Below are 22,303 nucleotides of genomic sequence, written 5' to 3' on the forward strand. Positions count from 1 at the left end.
ATAAGCTCACAATAGTAGAGCTGGAACTAGATCCCAAGTTTCCCAGCCTCAACTTCTAGGCTGTGTCTGTTCTCTTTGTTAACTGCTACACTGTAGAACTGCCTGCCTTCAGGAATGAAAAACAGATTCTGTAATATCACCAAGTCGTCGACCATAGGACTTAGCTGAACCTTCCTCAGCATCTAAACCTTGTCACAGTTAATTAGGTTGGGACAGGGTTCCAGGGCCTGAGGATTGCTGTAAGCACAGCTGGGTAGATGCTGTATCTAATGTGCACATCATAAGCCTCAGTCATCTTAAGGGACAGCTGTTGGTGGTGGTAGGTAGGTTCTCTGATGTGGTAGCTCACTTGATGTCATATCAGCAGAAACTTGGCTTTCTCTTTGCCCCTTGGTACTCTGCTTTCTCTATTGTTCAAGCATTCCATACTGTCCCAGTTAGTCATACTCTTAATGTGAGTATAGGATTTATCACTTCCTCCTAGCTGATCTTTTAGACGCCAGTCTCAGCCCCTAGCCCCATACTTTCTCTGTTAGTTTGTTTATAACTTTCTTTATTAATCGTCCTACTTCCTTGCTTAAAACTTTTCAGGAAGTCTCCATCGTGTCCAAGATAAAGTATAAGATCCTTTATACATACAAGGCCCTTCATTTAGTGGCCTTTATCTCCCTTTCCAGTCTAATTGCCAGACTACTTCTCCTTCCAGAATTTATGCTCCAGAAATAATGATTGACTTGTAGTTTCCAGGACAATGTTACATAAACAACTCCCTCAGCATAGATCATTCTCCTGGGCACATCTCTTCTTCCACCTGGTAAACTTCTGATTGTTTTTCAAAACCTTATTCGCGATGAGGGGTTGCTGTTTTATATGGGCTAGTGTAAGGCTTCTCTGATAAGGTGACATTTGAGCCAAGATCTGACAAAAGTGAGACAAACAAGCCAATTATATATCTGGCAGAAAAGAAGAGCATTCCAGGCAGAGGAGATAAGTGCAAAGCCCTGAGGTGAGAACATAGTTGGCATAATCAAGCAATAAAGCAAGCCTTTTGTAGGTAGATCAGAATGAATGAGAGGAAAGTGGTGTGAGATGAGTGTGGCTGAAGCATATCATGTAGGGCTTTGTAGGCCATGGTTAGGATTCTGGGGTGGGAGGCTACTGGAAGAATTTGAAGAGAGGAAGAGCATGTTTTGGCTTGAGTTTTAAATGTGTCCTTCTGGCTTCAGGTGGGTAGGGTGGGGAAGACTATAGGGAAAAAGTAGAAGCAAGAAGTTCAATTAGGATTTAGACACAAGATGATGGTGACTTGGACAATGATTAAAGCAGTGGAGGTGGTAAGAATCTTAGCAGACTCTCAGTAGCAGTGTCACCCAGGCAGTAGGGTCTGAAGTTTAGGAGAAAGATTAGGGCTGAAGATGTATTTTGGAATCATCAGGTCATAGATAACATTTAAGGCCAGAGGCTAGATGAGAGGAGGTCTAGCAATATTTCATATGATTAAAATGTCTTTCCCTTCTTCTCAGCCTGCCTATCTCAGGTTTAGTCTGTGGTTTCCTAAGGAATGGTTCCCATAGTTGTTCATTTGAATGGCCAAAAAATAAGCAGGTTTAAGGGAGAAGATCTGCATCTTGTTTTTAGAGTTCACATAGTTTGCCTAGGGAGCTCCTGGTAGCCACAAAGGACCAAAGTAGACCCCTAACCCCAGAGCTAGAGGAGTAGAAGTGGGAATTCCCTTTATATCCTGAGGCCTAGAGAGAGGCTCTAAATATTCTGAGTTCCCAATTCCAAAATAATTTACATTTAATTTCGAGGGTACGGCTTAGGGACTCACTTGTAAATTAAAACCTCCTGGAATACTCCTCAGAAAAAAATGAGACCACAGGATTGAAATGAGTTCCTAGATTATGCTTTGTATGAAGTCAAGTTATACTCTGTGTGCATGTATTATAAGAGAAACAATAAGTTTAACTGCTTGCTTGGCATTTTTCCTTTGTCCTGAGATTTAGCTTTGGAAGATCCCCAGAACCATTTATGAATAAGGAAGAGGTTAGTCAGCCTAAAACGTTAGGAAAAACTTAATGTTTTATGATTGAGAATGCATATATAAACATGTATTTGTAAACAGTGGGACTCTGTCTGGCTCACTCTGTTAGTAAAACATGATTTTAACATGTGATTAATGGCAGCTGCCCCTTACTGCCTTTGTTGTTCTTTGTGTATTCTTCCTGAAGTAGGGATCTCTTTGCATTTGACACTGTTTAGTGAGGGATTGTTATGAACTGCACTGTTGGTTTGTTTCTGTCAGATCTGTTTTAAATGTTTATGTTTAGAGAGAGATTGAGGCACTTTTGTCCCTTCATAGCAATGTGAGAAGTCCTATATCCCATGAGACAACATGGTACAGCTTTCAGCCCTCCCAGGGGACTGAACTTCCACCCATTCTCTTAGAGGAGAAAGTTCCACCCTCCAAGTGTTGGTGCAACTTTTTCCAGTTGTTCTCTCAAAATTTTCCTGTTTTCCATTTCACTTCGTCATCCCCTGAAATCCCTTATTGACCTGTATAGCCAGGTGCCTCCACCCCATCTCAACTGTCACCTTCTTTGCTTTCTTCCCCTCATCCCTCCCCAGTGCCTGTCCAGCTTGGTGTTTACAACTCCATAAAGGTACTGACTACTAATATATTTTCCTTTAGTCATTGTTGAGCCACGCTTTGTGAATTCTCTGGCTTTAATCTTTCCTAGTTAAGTCAGTTGTTGCAGTTCTTTAATTATTTGTTTTTCTGTAGAATGTCTCATTGAGCTCCATAAATTTGATTACCAAATACAGGTGTCATCTCTGTGCCACTCTCATGGGTGTTGTCTACCCCTGAACTCCTCTCTGCAAGTTCATGTCATGGTTGATTGTGTTCATTTTATTGTCACATTAGATAATAACCATACATCTAACTTGGTTTTTAGGTCTCTTACTCTTGTTCTTGTCTTTATTAGTTTATACATACTTCGTATTCTTTTTCCCTGGGTATTTTTCTAAGTAGAATCTCATTTTATTTTCTCTCCCCAGTTCCTCACCTCTTTTAATTCATTTGAATGATATATAGGCACTAAATGGGGGTGGGTACCTTAATGTTAAATTGCAAGCCTATCTCCTTAGGTTTTAATCTTCTTAACTGTTTATGATCTCAAAAGAACCCAAGTTGAATCAGCTTTGGTTGTCACTGAGACTTCCAGGAAAAAAAATATAAATATGGAGGAAGCACCTATGAAATGATTCATAATATAGGATTCCCCATTATGAATTTATGCTGAACCATTGCCTCAGGCTTGGACTATTAAAGACACTGTTTTTTGAGTGAGACATCAATTCTCATTGTCCACATAGATAGTCATGTTAGGTATGTTGAGCAAATAATGCCCACTCCCCAGTACAACTGGAGCTCTCATTTTCATTAACTCTGTCTTTCCTTCGTTTGTTCTCCCTGAAAATATAAACTGGATATCCTAGAATTTTGCATATCCTGTGGAAGCTCCAAAATGTCACGTGGTCAGATTTGCTATACTCCTGCAAGTGACAGGCATTGTGTACTTCCACATCCTAGATCTGTGGGCACTATGGATTAACAATAAGCTTTCGTAATGATTTTTTTTTTCTTTGGCAGGCAGTTTGAAACTTTTTCCTCCAAGATTCTAACCTATACTAAAAATTGAGGGAATATACCTCCTATTACAGGCAAGACAAAAGGAGCATCATAACAAAGAACAAGTGAGGGTCCTTATTAGAGGCAGGAACATTGAAAATGCTGATGTCTTTTATCCATCTTCACTCAAAGTGAAATCTGTAGAAAATGGCAGAAGAATTGCTTCCATTTTAAAATGAGAAAACAAGTAAATTACTTAGGGATAGTGTTAAGCATTGGGGAAAGCATCTGGAGGAACATTTTCAAGAGAGATGCATCACTCTTCAGTTTACATTTCTAGGCTCTGTCCAGTTGTGATCGCCCCTAAGAGATTCTAGTACCAATCAATTAGTATTTGTTGAATTCTACTTTGCACTGGTGGGTGGTGTCTGTCCTCGTGTAGGACTAGATAGGAAGATCTTTTTAAATATGTAATATACATGAAATAATTGGACACCCATTAAGATAGTGATTAAGTGGGAACTTGGACCAGGGTAGGCAGTGCAACGTTTTGCCAATAGTGCAGGTGGTGGAGGGAGACTGTTAAGACTGTGAACTCAGGACAGTCTCTTCCTAATTTATAAGATGAAGGAAATACATAAGGTTTTTATGAAGATTAGTGAAATACGTATACACATCTGTTGGAAGTGCTTAACAGATTGCAGCTGTTATTATTTCTAATAGGAATTCATGAGGAATAGGAAAAAGAGACATTGTTACAGGCAAGAGAAGTCAGGGAGGTCTTCCTGAAAGTGGTGAAGCTTAAACTGCACCTTAACCAATAGAGAAGAGTTGAGGAATTCCAAGTCAGAAAGTCAGCTTGAGCTAGAAGTGATGCAAACAAATGTAATATAAGTAAAGAACACCAAAGAGACCTATCTGACAAAAGGGAGAAGTTGTGTTTATGTTAGGAAAGAATGAAAATGAAGTTGGCTTAGTATAGCAAGGCCTGATTATTGAGAGGAGTTTGGACTTGGTGTGTTGCAGTATAATAAGCAGAGAGTTGGAGTGGTCACCAGTGGTACCCAAAGTAGACTGAAGAAGAAAGAGATAAATCTTGGAAGCTCACTGGTCTAGAAGCAATAGTGAGCCAGATGTAGCTGTTAAGGGCCTGGCCCAGGAGATGACACTGGGACTGGAGAAAGGATAAGTTTGCTTCTGAAGATGCACTGGCTGGATTTGGTGACTTGGTTGAATGTCGGAGAGGACACATGAGAGATGAGGGTCATTTTGAACTGGCTTTCTTTTAGAAGGTCCACTGTATTGATAATAGCCTCAAGGCTGAGGCCCTAGGAGTCTATTGGTTTTAGGTTCACTTGTGGGGCAGGGGACAGGGGAGTACATTTTGTTGCTATTTGTGTTTGTTGTTTAGCAAACTAGAAGTAGCTTCCAGAGAACCCTTTAAACATTTCTTGCCTGGAATTCAAGGGACAGGAAATGATCCTGCTGTTGGGAACCTGAGAATGCTAGGAAAGCTATGCCTGTCTCTTACCAAGGTAGGCCTAGGGTTAAAAGGAAGGCTTTCATATTCCTCACATCCCAGGCCCACTGCTTACTTAGGCTGTGTAATCTTGGATAAAGTCTCTAATTCCTCTCTGCCTCTGTTTCCTCATCTATAAAATGGAGGTCTTTAATAATACCTAAATCATAGTGGTAGTGGAATTTAAGGGAGTTAATACACATACAGCATCTAGTACAATGACTGGCAAATAGTGAGCCCTAAGTGTTAACTACTAATATTATTGCCACGCTCTCTTATTAAATGAAAACCCTGAAAAATGTCCAGAGTATGTCCCTTTCGCCTACAGCAAGTGAAGGAATGGCTTGGTTTTATGAGTGGATATCTGCTCATCTTTAAATCATAGACCAAAGTCTGGCATTAAACTGTTGCAACAGATGAGTGGCTGAGTTGGTCTCAGAATTTCTGGTCTTCCCCTGAGATTGCCTCAGTCGTTGCTGTATTCTTGTCCTGCCTGTGCAGGTGATTTTTTATGATAGTGATTGGAACCCCACTGTGGACCAGCAGGCCATGGACAGGGCCCACCGCTTGGGGCAGACAAAGCAGGTTACCGTGTACCGGCTCATCTGTAAAGGCACCATTGAAGAACGCATTCTGCAGCGAGCCAAAGAGAAGAGTGAGGTAAGCAGAAGGCAAAGGAAGTGCTATACTGGTAGAGAAAAATCCAACCACACTGACTGACTAAGACTCCCTTGCCTTTAGTTTGTCAGAAAGACTCTAAAATTTCTTCTGAATAGAAAATAAAATCAGGACCTGTACAATAGCAGTCTGTATTGCCCTGGCCATTCCTTGCTCCTTTTCTACCAGAGTGCTGTCTACAACCTACATTCAGCCGTTTGTTGTTCATGAGAAGAGGACCCCAGTCATGGTCCTCATGTTTGACATAGTTGCCTATTCATGGGAAGAAAGAATGATATTTGAGATCTCACCCTAGTACTTCCAGTGTAATCAGCCTCTGAGTTGTGTGCCATATTTGCTAGTTTCTAAAGAAATGATTGTTTTTGGCTCTTTTCCTTCTTGATTCAGTATTACTGGATCTTATAGCTATCGATTGACAGTCCCAACCAAAGAAGGTCTTATTGTCCTTTTTGTTGGACAAATGATCTGGATGAGCCAGTCATGTGAATGGAGAAGAAATAGAAATCCAGAGGCTTCACCAGAAGAGCAGATTGAAAAAGATGTTTCTTGCTTTCTGGATATTTGCCATAAGAAAATGGATGCCTGGTAGTGATGTTTTGATCTGCTTTGTATAGATTCAGCGGATGGTGATTTCTGGTGGGAACTTCAAACCAGATACCTTGAAACCCAAAGAGGTGGTTAGTCTTCTTCTAGATGATGAAGAGTTGGAAAAGAAATGTACGTACTCTAGACCTTTTTTTAATGCTCTCTCCTCTCTAAAAAAGATGTTTCTATGTTAATATTTTATATTAAAACCAAAGCAAAAAAAATTAAAGGTGGGGAGGGTATAGCTCAGTGGTAGAGCACATGCTTAGCATGCATGAAGTCCTGGGTTCAATCCCTAGTACCTCCACTGAAAACACACACACACACACACACACACACACACACACAAATAAAACAAGGATGTGTTATGGAGTAGAAGGCAAAATTCACATGTCCTTTTAGAGTAATATGACTTGAAATAAATGTGTACCAGGAAAGCTATATCCCTAGACTCCTCAGCAGTAATTAATTTACTCTGTTCTGTCCAGAGAAATTTTTTATGGCGATTTTGGAAAAGCACACTGCTGTATGTAACATACAGACTTCTCCCAGCATTCCTGGCTTTTGAGAACAGTGGGTTTCTAACTTACCTTGTGAACCTTTGAGGACGTCATAGCATCACATCAGAGAATGTGATGAAGCTCCTTTCTTATGGTGCTCACATTTCCCACCACCTTCTAAAAACCTTTTGGGACTCTACAACCATACTTGATCTGTGCAATGCAGAGAGAGGTTAAAATGCTGAAAAGAAAAGGAAAAAGAACGAAGGCAAGGAAAGACTCGTAATAATGAAAGTGAAATCATGGGTTGAATCCCAAAACTGTTAAGAATTCAAGGAACTCTGTTCCTTCTCTAAGTTAGAAAACCACCAGTCATCTGCCTTAGATGGATAGAAGTCATACCTTGAAACATAAATGTCAGAGAATACGGCCACCTTAATTTCAGAGAATGAGGATTATGTTTGCCACAGGTACTTCATCAGATCTTTTTTTTTTTTTTTTCTTGATAGTGAGACTCCGGCAAGAAGAGAAACGGCAGCAGGAGGAAACCAACCGAGTTAAAGAACGCAAGCGCAAGAGGGAAAAGTATGCAGAGAAGGTATCTCAAGCTTGGGGTGGCCAATAGGGACTGGTGAGGGACAGGGTGGTACTTACAGAAAAGGTACTTCAGAGAAAATTGCTTGTCCTGGTTACTGGTTGGTATCCTGCTCCATCTCTATGATATGCAGCAGATCTGTGCTGACTGATGTTCTATAGGGAGAAATGCAGCCTTGGTAGATCTGTACTCTTCTGAGACTTACCCTATCTGCAGTCACATGCAATTTTGGAAACCATTTGTTGGGACTGTTGAAAAGCTTAGGCTAAATGTGAGTAAGATGGATATTAGTTACATTATTAGATTTTGCAGAATCTTAGAAAGGGCCTAAGAGGTCATTAGATCCAAACCTTCCACCATAATTCTGCTAGTGTACCATTCAGTGTCACCTAACTACTAGAAAAATAAAATGGGCAGAAGAACTGAACAGACATTTTCCCAGAGAGGAAATGCAGATGCCCAAAAGGCACATGAAAAGATGCTCAACATCGCTGTTCATCAGGGAAACGCAAATCAGAAGCACAATGAGATATCACTTCCCATCTGTCACAATGGCTAGCGTCAAAAGGAATACAGATAACAAATGTTGGGGAGGATGTGGAGAAAAGGGAAACCTCTTACACTGTTGGTGGTAGTGTAAACTGTTGCAGCCACTATAGAAGATTTCTCAAAAAGCTAAAAATAGAACTACCATATGACCCAGCAGTTCTACTCCTGGGTATATATCTGAAGGAAACAAGAATACCAGTTCGAAGATACATGCACCCCAGTATCATAGTAACATTACTTACAATTACCAAGATATGGAAGCAGCCTAAATGTCCATCAGCTGATGAATGGATAAAGGATGGGGGGGCTTGGGGGGTGGGGTGTAAAATGGAATACTGCTCAGCCATAAAAAAGAATGAAATTTTGCCATTTGCAGCAACATGGATGGACTTGGAGGGCATTATACTAAGTGAAGTAAGTCAGACAGAATGACAAATACTGTATGATATCACTTATATGTCATACATAAAAGTGATAGAACAAACTAGTGAATATAACAAAAAAGAAGTAGACTTACAGATATAGGGAACCAGTTGGGAGGGTTGAGGGAGTGGGAGGTACAAACTACTGGGTGTGAGATAGATTCAAGGATATATTGTACAACATGGGGATTATAGCCAATATTTTATAACTGTAAATGGGAAGTAACCTTTAAAAATTGTATACAAACTTTTTAAAAAGAGAAAAAAAATTGCTGGCCAGTCTAAATAAGCAATGGGTTAGAGATTTGAGAGTGAAGTCATAAAAGAGAACCTGAGGATGGGTAGAAATAGCAGCCCAGTCTAAGTGGAACATGATCCTCCATTTTCTCCATTTCATGCCAAGGATTTGAGCTGGTTTTTGCCTCCCTTCTGACATTTCCTGCTTGAAGCCACCAGGCTAACTGCACAGTGGGATGTAGTTCCCCTACATTCATCCCTGTCTTACTGTTTGTACCAAAGTGTTATATCAGTAATCTTTATCACTGATCCTTATTCACATGTAAATCAGAAATGGGGTCTTCAGGACTTTTTCTTGTTTCAGTAATCAGCCCATTAGTTCTGATTAGGTTCCCAGACTTCTTACGCCCTGACTGTTAGTTTGAAACCATTTTACTACCCTCCAGATTTTTTCTGGTGAGTTTAGCTTACCTTTGGGTTGTACTAAGCTTTATGCATCACCATAGCTCTGGGCCCTCAAGTCCGACAGTTGTCCATGCCTCATTTTCCTGGACTGTTTGGTTTGCTTGAAGCACATTGTCTGGTCACACGTTAAAGCTGGTTCTGTTTTAAGTGGGGGTCGGCTTCTTCGCCTTATCCAAGCTCATATTGGGCCTTGTTGGTCAGCAGCCTAAGAGCCTGCCTATATTATATGTTCATCTTCCAGTAAATATACAGCTCTTCTTATTGTAAAATCCATACCCTCAATTGTACCTTCTACTAAGCAAGACTATTTCTAGCCTGAACGATACCCCTGGTACTCACTATATTTACAAAGTTGACAAATCCCAGGAATGAAGAATCATATTCCTCCTAGACTGGGCTGCTCTTTCTACACATGTCCTCAGGTTCTCTTTTATGACTTCACTCTCAAATTTCTAACCTATTGCTTACTGTTATTTAGAATTAAAAATTACTGCTGTGCAGAAACAATAGCAAAGAAGAAAAGGTTTTCTCATACAGGGCATTATAGAGCTTACTGAGTTTGCAGCAGGTGCCATTCCTAATCTGAACATAGAAGTTTCAGATAAATACCCAGTGGTAATATAAACTACACAAAGGCATACCATATTATCCCTAATATAGGTCTAGATACAAATGCAGTTAGGTGCAGTGGTTGGTTGTGATTCCCAGAATTTTCAAAGCATGTTCTGTGATTCTACATCTCTAATCTGTGACAGAGCCCTACTAAACTTGGCTCTGGAACTGTTTAGTGTAGCTCAGTCACTCAGTCCTTAAGCGTTTTTATCTAAATTGAGGAAATAATGACAAAAGCTATCTTAATATCCCTTGTGTATTGATAAGAACCTTCATTCTCCTTATGTGTATTTAAAAAGAAGGCAAAGTGAAAACAGATGTGCAGAAAATATACTAGGAGAACTGGCCCTCCCCTTGTGGGACTGCATCAATTCAGTGCCTGATGAGTGTGCTGCAGCTTGGACATGGTAGAATCTGACCACGCACCTTGCCCCATGAGGAGTAGACTTGGCACAGCTTCGGTTCAGTGTGACTGACCTTTCAACTCTCCCTTATTGTGGCAGAATATACATAAACTCTCACTGAGCCATCCCTTTCTTCCTTCCTTAGGAGTTTTTCCTTCCTTAATAATATGCTAATTGAATAAAATGAAACCTAGAAGTTTACAAAGAGTCAAGTTTCTGTCATCACCTTCTTCTCCAACTCTACTTTTCCCTTGGTGCCTATCCTCATGCTTTTTCCATATTTCTTGATTTGTATGTTCCCAGAAGAAAAAGGAAGATGAATTGGATGGGAAAAGGAGAAAGGAGGGTGTGAACCTGGTGATTCCATTTGTTCCCTCGGCTGATAACTCCAACCTCTCTGCGGACGGGGACGACTCCTTCATTAGCGTGGACTCGGCCATGCCCAGCCCTTTCAGTGAGGTGAGGCTCCTTTTGGATGCCTTCATTGCAGCAGTGGGGACTGTGTTCTGACCTGGTAGCCTTTGCTTTTCCTAGAATTCTCCTGCCTTGTAGAAAGGAGTTGCACATGGAATCCATAAGGAGAAAAGCAAATGAGGACAGGCTGGCTTCTTTGGAGCCAAAGCAGGGGGTCTGACTTTTAGGATCGAAGCCAGGCAGGAGAGGGAAATGATGGAGAGCTGAGAAGCCCGTCCTCACATAGACACAAGGGCCATGGGCTGTGGACACTAGGAGTAATAGTGATTGTGGCCCTTCCTCCTCTAGATCTCCATCAGCAGTGAGCTGCACACCGGCTCCATTCCCCCTGATGAGAGCAGCAGCGACATGCTGGTCATTGTGGACGACCCAGCCTCCTCAGCCCCTCAGTCTCGAGCCACCAATTCTCCCGCTTCCATAACAGGCTCTGTCTCAGACACCGTGAATGGTAAGGGATGCTTCTGACGAGGTCCCGATGGCTTCTAGGATAATGGTGTTTTCTACTTTCTTTAAGGAAGAGTGGAGTAAAGCAAAAAGAATTTGCAGCCTCATTCTTTCATTAGCCCATTCAGGTGAACGGGAGAAAGAGAAGGCTTAGGGAAAGCAAAATAATAAGAACTTCATAAAGATTTCAAACTTCTGAAAGTTAACTTTTCTGGGCCTTTCCTTACTTTGTTCTTTGGGGCGCAGTGTTGCTACTATTTCTTGAGGAGCTCTAGGTTTAAAAGTTAGGAGTTAAAGTTGATTCTCCCAGGCAGGAGAACATTGGTGTGTGCTGGTGAATCACAGGTAGAACGATCCTGGGATTCGTTTAGTAATGAACTAGTGTAAAGAAGAAATTCTGGACCAATGGAACCACTCTGTTGTTTGAGGTGTCCAGCTGTTTTACTGTTTACCATTCTTACTAATTCTGTGTTATTCTGTGGCCCAGTCATTAAATAGGGACATAGACTTCCCTGGGAGTCCTGAAACAAACACCCTGAAAGCCTGTCCAGCCTGTTCCCTGTCTAGGACAAGATTCTGTTAACATATGAAAAGACTGACTTTTTCCCCTCTTGGCCCATTTGTTCCCACAGGAATTTCCATTCAGGAAATGCCAGCCGCAGGACGTGGTCACTCAGCCCGAAGCCGAGGCCGCCCCAAAGGTTCAGGAAGCACAGCCAAAGGAGCAGGGAAAGGCCGGAGCCGAAAGTCCACCGCGGGCAGTGCTGCCGCAATGGCAGGAGCCAAAGCAGGGGCTGCGGCAGCTTCCGCAGCCGCCTACGCTGCATACGGGTACAATGTGTCTAAAGGTGCGGAGGCCCAGGGAACTGTGGGCTCCATTCTGGTCGGGGACAGTCTGGAGAGTCTGTTGAGTGTTCTGCCTGGTAGAGCAGGTAGGACACCCCTAGACAAGAAGCTCCTTCCCAGAGCCCACATTGGATTCTGCCTCTGCATTGAATGGTCCTGACTCTCCCCTTAACCTTTGACTTAGCACAGCGCTGCCTTCAAAGTGGCAGTAACTATGAAAAGAGAGAGCTGGATTTCTTGACCATGCTACTTTAAACAGAATTTTTTCTGCTTTGAGCACTTTTTTTTTTTTCCCAGACCCACATTTTAGTACTTAATTTGAATAGCCCAGGCTAGCATTAACATTTACCCAGTTTTGTGATCCATCACCTTAGGTGTTAAACATCTGCCGTGTGCGTGGGAGTATAACAAGGACCCCGCACCTGGGTGTATAATGTAAATAAGAAGGAGAAGCTGTGCGGAATATGTTTAACAGCAGTACAAGGCAGTATGCATGTATTAAATGAAAAAAGAGGGAAGGCCTTGGCGGTGGTTGTAGATCAGAAGAAGGAAGAACCATGGACCTGATGACAAAGTTGTCAGACTAATTCAGAAGGAAGGAGAAGGATGATGAAGGATTTGGACTGGCGACAGAGAGTTGGCAGTGACCAGGGCAGGTTGAGGGTCACTGAGCAGGTCAGTCAGGCTGTGCTGAAGAGGAGCTGTGAGAGTCAGGGTTGGAAAGACCTGATGGGCAAGAGCTTATCGGGTGTATGATCAGGGGCCCTGGAAAGTTTGAGAAGGGAGGTGGCTTTTGTGACCATGACACGTAGAGAATAATTGTAGCGGTGGAATGTAGGACATCCGCTGGTAGTGAGAAGAGCAGCACTCACCACAGACCTCTCTCCCGATTCAAAACATGGGCTGGGAGGGGGGCGGCTATAGCTCAGTGGTACAGTGCATGCCTAGCGTGCACAAGGTCCTGGGTTCAATCCCTAGTACCTCCGTCAAAAAATAAATAAATAAGTAAACCTAATTACCTCCCCCTGCAAATAAATAGATAAATACAATTTTTTAAAAACCAACCAAACAAACAAAAACATGGGCTTAGGATTTAGGGTTGTTGCAGCAAGTAAGAGCATTATTGAGTAGAAAGTTACTGCTGTCAGTTGACGTCCCCTTTCTCCTCTTGCAGGAATATCGGCTTTTGTTTATTTGTTCATTCAACAAATATGAAGTATAATATCCCAGCCCAGTGTTTCCTAACCTTTTGCTAGCTCATCACATCCTTGGAAAACAATCATGCCAGTAGTCAAGGCTGCCATGGCAGGATTTCACTGACCGATAGGGCAAAGCATGACACTCCTCAGGCTTTCCCCTGGAGACCTGGCCTGAGGAGGGGGCAGGAGGGGTGAAGGAGGCAACAGGGGGTGAGCGTCACAGGAAAAATTGACAGTGTTTGGTGACTGGGAATGGAAAACAAGGGAAAGGACAGATTCATATGTCACCTGCAGTTCCCTTGTGGATGAGAGGAGACACTAGTCTGCCTACCAAGCACTTAGCATTCTCTTTTAAGAAGGTTACAAAGAGTTGTTGCCCAGAAAGCCATTACTAGAGATGGGAGATTTGAACTGGGTCCTTGAAGTAGCAGGGCTTGGAGAGCAGGTGTGGCCACATCCAACACAAGGAGAACTGTGTGAGTATAGACACAGGATGGAGTGGGCAGTCTTGTGCCCTCTGGCCAGACTGGGGAGTAGAGGACATCTTCTGAAATTAAGAAGGAAGCAGCTAATCACAAGTGGTGTCCCAAGAAGGAAGAAGGAATGTATAAGAAAATACATTCATGCCTATAAGTTACAGCTCATCCCACGGCCTTGGCTTCTCCGGGTTGTGTAACGTGTACTCTGTCCTAGAGCGCCAAGGTGATGCCTTACTCCCTGTAGATGAGGTAGTGTGGAGAGGGCTGGATAGGTATCATTTTTCTCTTAAAAACACATCCCTCTTACTGAAAAAACCGTTGACAGGCATAGTAGGCAAATATGCTAAGAAGAGTGGCAGAAACAGCCTCACAGCCTCACTCCAGGCCAGCCTCCAATAACCAAGGTCAGGTGCTGAGGCAGCTCAACCAAGACTGGTGCTTACATTCTTGCCTTTCTTTCCATCCCCACAGGAATCTCCGCCAGCAGTCCTCTGCAGACGTCCCTTGTTCGGCCTGCTGGGCTTGCTGACTTTGGACCTTCAAGCGCCTCTTCTCCCTTGAGCTCCCCTTTGAGCAAAGGGAATAATGTTCCTGGGACTCCCAAGAGCCTCCACTTGACCAGCAGCCTAGCGTCAGACTCCCTGGTTCGGAAACAGGGCAAAGGCACCAACCCCCCTGGAGGACGGTAACCATCTGACCCTCCCGCTTCCTTCGACCAAACCCAGGGCTAGAGTCCTGGCCTGCAAATGGTCTTTGGATGGCTTGCCCAGTGCAGCATCTTCCATCCCGAGTCAGAGGGCAGCGATGACCAGTTGCAGCAAGGCAAAGACAGGCAGGTGGTTGGTGTGAGCACTTTAATCACCTGTGTCTCAAGAGGAATGCTCTGGGATTGCCTGTAGGAAAAAGACCCAAGGACAGGGATCAGCCCCACAGCCTCTGGAATGAACTTATAGGCAAGTCTTAAACCTCATATGGGGGAAGGGCCTGACGTAGACCCCCTTTAGATGCTCAGGCACAGTCTCCATCCCCATTCCACTCTTCAGCTCTGGCCATGTCCCTTGCAAAGACTCCACAAGTGCTGTGAAGAGCCTTCCATGGTGGAGACTTCTTTTTGAGCTGTGATTTCCTGTGGGGCTGAAAAGAGAGGAAATCATCGTGTCCTCAGTTGTCAGGCAGCTCCCCGGGTCTCCAAACCCCATTTGCCAGAGTGTCACCGTTGAGGAGAGCAGTGAATGCAAGGGCAGGTAGTGGTCTGTAAGGATGCAGAAGACTAGAGGAAGCACGCCTGGAGGCAGTTGTTTTCCCAGCATTTCCTCTCCTGTCCTGCATGGTTCGTACCAGAGAACCTTCAGGTCCCACCAGCAACAGTAGCAGCAGCTCCCACCCGGGGACTCCCAGAAGCCAGTAAAGAGACCAGGAGCCACCTCAATCAGCAGGACATCCTCACTGCCCCTCTTGCAGGCTCCCCTTGCCCTTCCTGAATGCACAGTCTCCCCACCCTTGCCCTTCAGCCCCCTGCTTGGCTGTATGCACTGTCTGTATTGCACTGAGAAAGGAAGGGACAGCAGAGTGAGGTGGAGAGGATGGAGAGGGCAAGCTCAGCACCCACCCTCCTAGCCCGGCCCCACCAGCCTGAGCTTGCTTCCCTCCAGGAGAGGCAAAGGGGTGGTGGTTGCATGGGAGGTGTTTCTGCCTGTCCCTGACCTGATGTCCCTGGTGGAGCAGGTGCTTCTGGGCAGGCCAGCCTCTAATTTGCACACCTGAAAATCGCGGAATTGAGTTTAGATAGATTGATTTTTAAAACTCTTTTTGGGGGGAGTAGGGGTGGTAGGGGAGTCATTTAACTTAAATCATCAAGATTCCCCTGCTGAAACCCAGACTCCCGTGTACAGATGCTGTTTAGAGGGAATCAGAAAAATGCCAAGCCTTTTTTCTCTTTGAATGTGCTGTCTATTTTTATAACTGAACTTGTACATATGTATAAAGAGAGACACATCTTTCTTTTACTAACTGGAGAAAAAAATCTTAAATAAAATGGAGTGAGATAATTTTATGTAAATTGGGATGTCTGTGGTCTTTGCAGCTGCCTCTCCTTGGGGGCATTGTAGGGCTCCTGGGGGAGTGTGGCAGGATGAAGAGGAAACAGGGCCCCAACATCGTCATCGTTCTTGTGGTCAGAGAGGAGAGATGGTCAGCGGGACAAGGAGTGCCCTTGTGGGTGTTAATCGGGCAGAGGAATTTGCCTCCAACCATCAGAGAGGAGGCTTAAACAAGTGCCTGGCAGGCAAGGGCCAAGGCTCTCTGGTGTGGGCTTCTTATAACTCCAGACCTAGCCTCCAGGGCTTAAATGTAGATAGCTTGACCTGGTCAACCATTAGGCAGTTACATAGTGGTAATCTTAACACTGATGGATTCTTTCTCCAAAAACCCCTGGTGAGAGATTGTCCTGGCAGTGTGTAATACATGAAATCCCCAGCTATGAGGAACATTATGGTCCCAGTTTCTAAAACTGTGTCCAAATATGTGAATATAAATCCCAGAAACCAGCCCTGTTTGCAGTTCCAGGACCCACAGTCGATCAGTTAAGTCAGCAGAAATACTAAGGAACTGTGAAACAAACTCTGTTCTCAGAATTAGCTGTACTTGTAAGAATCATGAACGAAAACAGTGAAACACATTACTAGGGCTTCCAAAGACATCCAGGCTTTGAAAACTTAGCTCTCTGATGAGTTGGAAAAAGAGTGAGTTCCCAGCCTGGACTGACACTGTTTCTCTGATTGAGCTAAATAAAACACTGATATGCTCTTGCGTCACCTTTGAGCAGGGCTTGTGCTGTTCTCAGTGTGCTGGCTGTGTGGCCTTCTGAGCCTTGGCTCACCCTGCATACACTTGATTAGGGTAGGCTGGCTCCTGAGCAGCTGCTGCTCACCCCGTCACGAGGATCAGCCTTTTCTTCATTTTGTTGATCTTAAGCAGCACTATCATGTATGCCGGGTCTTGTTTTTCTTGCTGGTAAACTCGACCAAGGCCTCACACGGAACAAACCAGTGTCAATTTCCCAATTAGCAATGCCCTATTGTCGTCATCACTGTGACTTCTGGTCAACAAGCCCACTAGGATGGGTCCTCTCCAGTTCTCATTACTCAGCTTGGCCCCCAGCTGCAGGACTGTAAACCCTGCCAAGGTCAGCAGTGGCTGCCTCTCCAGGGACTTGACAATGCATCTCCTCTAGTGGCTTCATCCAGATGTAGGTAGGCTTGTGCCTTCTCCTGAAAAGCATGTAAGTTTTGGATCAGAGCTCTCCAGTCTTATCTGTCCCCAGACATGCTCCCCTGTTACCCATTTTCAATCCAATCCCTGAAACACAGCTAACATTTCATAGTGAGGTATGCTTACAGCTTTAATGTCCCTCATCTGTCCCTCTCTACCTGACGTTCATAGCTGAGACTTGAATCTTAAAAGTGAAGGCCTCAAACTCATTAACAATTTGAGTCCAGTCCCCAAGCTATGGCTCAAGCTAGTCTATCCACTTTCTGAACATTTGTCCATCTCCCAGGTGGGAGAGCTTAACTCTTAATACCTATAAACCCAGGGAGCCAGTCCCTTAACACAGAAAAACGCTGAGGAGGGCTTCTGCCTGCCGAAAGAAATGTCCCTCAGGAAGCCTAGAAGCCCAGATCTGGAGCGCAGGTCTTTGTAGCCTCCCCCAACTGTAGGCTAATTGCTGGGCTGGATCACAGTGAGGGCCATCTTTTCTACCAGGGTCACTTTGCACAGAACCAGCTCCGGGGCCCTAGGTAAGTGAATTTTAATATTGTGGGTCACTTTGAGCAGCCGGGTAATGTGGAGTCTGAACTGGGCTTACTATTGGTTTCCATTCCTAGGGCTTTGTTGAAGCACTCAGGAGTCTCTGGAGACCTCCTGGACCTGGGTTTTTAGAGGTCCTCTGATGTGCTGCAAGGGTTATTGGGAGTGATGAGCAAGAGATGTGAGCCACCCAGATTAAACAGAGCAGCTCTGCTTTGACTGCTAGGTAAAGTTTTTGTGTGGAGTTAAACATTTTTGAAACCTCTAAATCATCCCTTAAGGTAATGGTTATCAAACTTCAGTATGCATATGAATCACCTCATATCTTAAAAAATGCAGGTTCAATTTCAGAAGGTCTAGGAAGAGATCTAAAATTGAATGTCTGATACATCTCAGGTGATGGCTGCTGGTCCTGGAACCATACCTGGAATAACAAGGCCTTGGGCACCCTCCAGCCCCACCCCAGCCAGGAAGCCCTGTGCAGGAAATACAGCTTTATTTGTTCTGTCATTCAGCTTAATTCACTTGATGACAAAAAGTGAAAAGCTAGCATTTCCAGGAAGTTTTGGTCTCATACCTTTTTTCATTTTAGCCCTATCACTCCATGATTTTCTCCCCAGGTAGACATGTTAGACATGTGAGGTATGAGAGAAGTTCTCTGATCTGCTGCTGTTCCTGTGTCCTTTGTAGCCTCCACCAAGCTGTAGCCTCTTTAGTTGCTGGAGAGTCTGCGATCCCTGGACTCAGCTGTTTTCTTCTGCATGTGTCTCATCATAACCACCAGACCCCTAAGGCCAAGTCAGCTTTCTTAGCTAATTCCTAGCCCTTCTCAGAGGCATGGAGAAATTTGGCAGCTCTCCCATGCTTCTCTGAGACTGCTAGAATGTAGTGAGGCCGTGCAGTTGGGGATGCAGCTGTGGTCAGTGCCGGTTCCCAAGTCAGCCACCTTCATGATACCTTCAAACCACTTAGATGTGGAGAGCATGGAGATGGGGGCAGGGTCTGTTCTGGAGAAAGCAGGGCCTCTGGCTGTCTTAAAACTGTGTGCCCAGGTACTTGCTCTGTGGTAGCAAATGGTGCAAAGAAAGGCACATGCCTAGAGGAGGGGCCCCTACATGGAGGCTCCTGGGGACCCCGGGGTGGCAGGAGCTTGGGCTATGTCAGCCCTCATAGGACCCACCATTTGTCATCCTGGAAGTGTCTGGGGCAAACAGCACCACGACTGGACTATGGAGATGCCAATCCCAGGTGACAGTGCTTGGGGCTGGGTGTAGGGGGAGGTAGAAAGAGAGGGAAAGAGGAGGCCGTGCCTGAGGCCCACTTCCTAGGTCCCCGAGGAAGCTGGGTGCCTCCCTTATCACCAGGCCCCTGAACTCTTCCTGTGCTCCCGCTTCTTCCTTGCTTCAGGTCCTGGGACTCAGCTGGCTCCCTTTTCCTCTTTAAAACACCCACCACCCACTCTCATTCCAATTTCCCTCCTTTATGGCAGGCTGCTTGGGGCATACTCCTCGTTCTTTCCTACCTACTGCCAAAAATGAGCATCTTGCTTTTTTTTTTTTTTTTAAGAGTTTTCATCATCAAAAGAAAAACACTAGGTCAAAGCAGAAATGGACACAGGGAGCTACAAAGCTCAAGATACATTTCACAGATCTCACAGACTCCCTGGTCTACAGTTTCTGGCACCTTGGGTGAGAAAAACAGGGATTTCTGAGGGAGAGATACCCCAACTCTTTATCTCCCTCCTCTTAGCTAAGAGTTTCTCCCCAAAGGCCAGGGAACAGGCTCGAGTGAGCACCTCTGCAGGGTCCATGCCTCTCTGCTCTCCTGCTCCTTGGCATTTCAAGGTCCTGGGACCCACTCAAGAATGAACGCCTAGACCAAGGAGGGCCTCTGGATCTGACCTAGACTGGGGATTAGGCTGCACATCCTCTGAAGGTTTAAAGGAAGCAGGGGCACAGAGGGTCACAGTGGGTCACAGTTGCAGGAGATGGTGGAGGGTTTTCTAAGCTCCCCTAGCCCAGCTGATGGTCCTAAGAGCCGCTCTCTGGGAGAATGCCCAGGGGCAGTCAGAACATCTTACGCCCTCCACCATCATCACACAGCCCCAAATGGCTCCCTTTCCAGTTCCCAGGTGAGGGGTCCTGGAAGACCCTGGGCAGTACCATGCCCTGCATCCTTGAAGTCACCCCCGACCCTTGAAGTCGGTAGGGGGTATCATCCGATGGGTTGTCAGGGCCATGTGGCTTCAGTGGTCTCAGTTTGTCCTCTGCACCACTGATCTGGAAAGGGCAGCATGAAATCTGTCATGCAGAATCTTTCTGAATAGCTAAGTCTTTCAGAGAGTTGACATTTAACCCTTTGAAGCATCAGAATTTATCTTGGTTAGGACTCTCTTTAAGTGATTTTATGAAAGTCACTGCTTAAACAGACCCTACTGAGCATATCTTAACCTTTCCTAAAGACCTGGGTCACGTGAGCATCTGTTGCCCAGGCCCACTGCACTGTGACTACTGTGTGCCCAACACTAAACGATGGTGGCAACTACACAGACCCTAATCTGAGTAGCCAGGCTACAGAGACATTCTTTGGCTGACTAAGCATTTTCCCTTCCCACAATAGCCACAGGGAGAGGCCTAACCATCCCTCATACTTCTTGTCACTATGACCTTGTCGAGGATGGGCAGGGCGTACTTTCCCTCCCTCGCAGCTAGCCTTTCATAAATTGGCCAATCAGAGTGAAAACCAGGGCTGTGAAAGCTTGTTACCCTGGGGCCAATAGGAGGGGCCAACCTGAGGAGGAAGCTACCACAATGAAGGGTAAAGGTAGAACCATGGGGAAAATGGAGCAGGAGCCTAAACGGGGCCTTGCCATAAGTTCTCTTTCTCTTAACTTTTGAGTTTCACCAATAACTTGGCTTAAGCCCATTTGAACTGGATTTTCTATTATATGCAACTAACACAAAGGGTTCATGGCAGCATAATCAAACCTTGCAAAAGATTGGAAACAACCCATATGGAAACAACACAGGATTGGTTAAATAAATTTTGTACATCACTGTGTTGGACTATTAGGTGGCCTTTAAAAATCATAATCTTCAAAAATATTTGATGACAGGAAAATGCTTACAATTTAATCTTAGGTGAAAAAATAGGACACAATAGTAAATAAAGTTTATGTTCTCACATACATACATATATATATATGTAGATTTTTTAATACAGTAGTAAGAAGGAGGACTAGAAGGAAGTAAACTTTCCTGGTTATTGGAATTATGAATTAGTTTTAATTCTTTATACCATTCCAAGCTTTCTACTATTTTTATATATAATTGTAATAAGCACTATTTTAAAAAAAGTATGTGGTTTTAAGGGAAATTCAAAAAACCCAAAAGCAAGAAGAAAATAAGACATTTCCCATAGTTTTCTCACAATGTGTCTTATGTATCACAATTCAGTTTCTGTGATAAAATGATAACATGACAGCACCAGGCCCCACCCCATCGCCCCAGAGCACCTTAATGTTTTCACAGGAGTCTTTAGAGAAGCAGTACTTCAGGCAAAGGCATGGGCTGAAATTTCAGACACCATGGGGCGATATTTTAAGGCAGGTATGTCCTGTTGCATCCATCAAAATAGATTCTGAGCATCCATATCTGTTCTGGTTTGCTAGGCTGGTGTTCTGGTTTACTTGGGCATGAGGCCAGCTTTCCTCTGTGTAGAAAAGGGAGTGCCCTGCATGGCCCACCACCCAAATCAGTGCTCTTAACCTCTTAGGGTATGTCCAGCGCCTCTCCATACCCAAGCAGTTTCTTTTCAGATCTGCATTTTATTTTACTACATGTTTGACTTATTTACTTATGAATAAATAATAAATTTGCATAGTTTAAAATCAAAAACATACAAAAGGGCACAAGAATAAGAAGTCTCTCTCCCATCCCATCCCCTGGCCCCCAATTCTCCTCCTGGGAAGCAAACTGTGTTGACAGTTTCTGGTGATTCCTTCCAGACATACTGCTATGCTTTTTAAAGACATGATTGTATTCATACTGTGTGTCTAACTTTGTATTTTTTTTCACTTAATATTACACAGTAATGTCAAGAGAGTACTGTAAAAAAAAAAAAAACTTTTCCAAACATTAGTAAATACTCTTCCTAAATATTCGTAATGACTGCAAATATGCCATCCAAGAGAGATTCTGGTTGTCCTACTGGACAATTGGTTTTCTCCCATTAAGTCCTGATTCCACCCAAAAGAAACTATCCTCCTGGGTTCAGCCTGCATTTGCATTTGATTTGAACTCTGACTGGCCATTGGCTCCCTGGGGACACAGAACTCTCGGGTCAGGAGGAGGCCCAGGGCCCAATCCAGAGGGATAAGCGGGTGGTCCCAGGCCTTCAGGGGCTGGCTGTGTGGTCCAGGCCAGCAGAGGAGATATATTTAGCTGGGTCAGCTTCTATTGACTGTCATGACCCAGGAAGACTGTGCTGTTGGTAAACAAACCAGAATGGCCCAACTTCAGCCAGCCCTCCTTCCTCCTCCCTTTCCCCACTTGCTGGCAGGGCAGGGGCTATGAGAGGTGGAGGCAGGCACTGACCAGGAAGAGGGCTCATATGGAAGGACCACCTAGAAGGTACAGCAGAATTGTGTGGCCTCATCTCACGGCCCCAAGTTTGTTTTTCCTGACATCTCCCCTCCTGCCTTTCTTCGCCCACCCTCCCCAACATAGCAGAGCTGGGTAGCCCAGGGAGCACTCCCTTCCTCCTCTGCCTCTGGCCTCTTTTCCCTTTCTCCTATCAACCTGATTTGTCCTCAGTGCTCCATTAAGTGAGTGGAGTTCATTCATGCAGTCATTC

General features: G+C 44.5%; 1 protein-coding gene across 2 annotated transcripts in view; it reads left to right on the forward strand.

Annotated features, from left to right (window-relative positions):
* The window catches only part of INO80 (INO80 complex ATPase subunit), a 112,846-nt gene extending 97,145 nt beyond the window's left edge, over positions 1–15,701 (forward strand). Inside the window, exons 30-36 of one of the 2 annotated variants that reach the window (XM_031453288.2) lie at positions 5,655–5,813; positions 6,446–6,548; positions 7,426–7,514; positions 10,504–10,659; positions 10,963–11,122; positions 11,751–11,966; positions 14,114–15,701. In XM_031453288.2, the coding sequence (XP_031309148.1) occupies positions 5,655–5,813; positions 6,446–6,548; positions 7,426–7,514; positions 10,504–10,659; positions 10,963–11,122; positions 11,751–11,966; positions 14,114–14,331 (1,101 nt within the window). In that variant the 3' untranslated portion in view covers positions 14,332–15,701. The remainder of the gene's footprint in view (positions 1–5,654; positions 5,814–6,445; positions 6,549–7,425; positions 7,515–10,503; positions 10,660–10,962; positions 11,123–11,750; positions 11,967–14,113) is intronic. The other variant, XM_064485723.1, reaches the window with a different exon arrangement.
* The last annotated feature ends 6,602 nt before the right edge of the window (positions 15,702–22,303 follow it).

This window comes from Camelus dromedarius, chromosome 5 (assembly GCF_036321535.1).
Source record: "Camelus dromedarius isolate mCamDro1 chromosome 5, mCamDro1.pat, whole genome shotgun sequence".
Lineage (NCBI taxonomy): Eukaryota > Metazoa > Chordata > Mammalia > Artiodactyla > Camelidae > Camelus > Camelus dromedarius.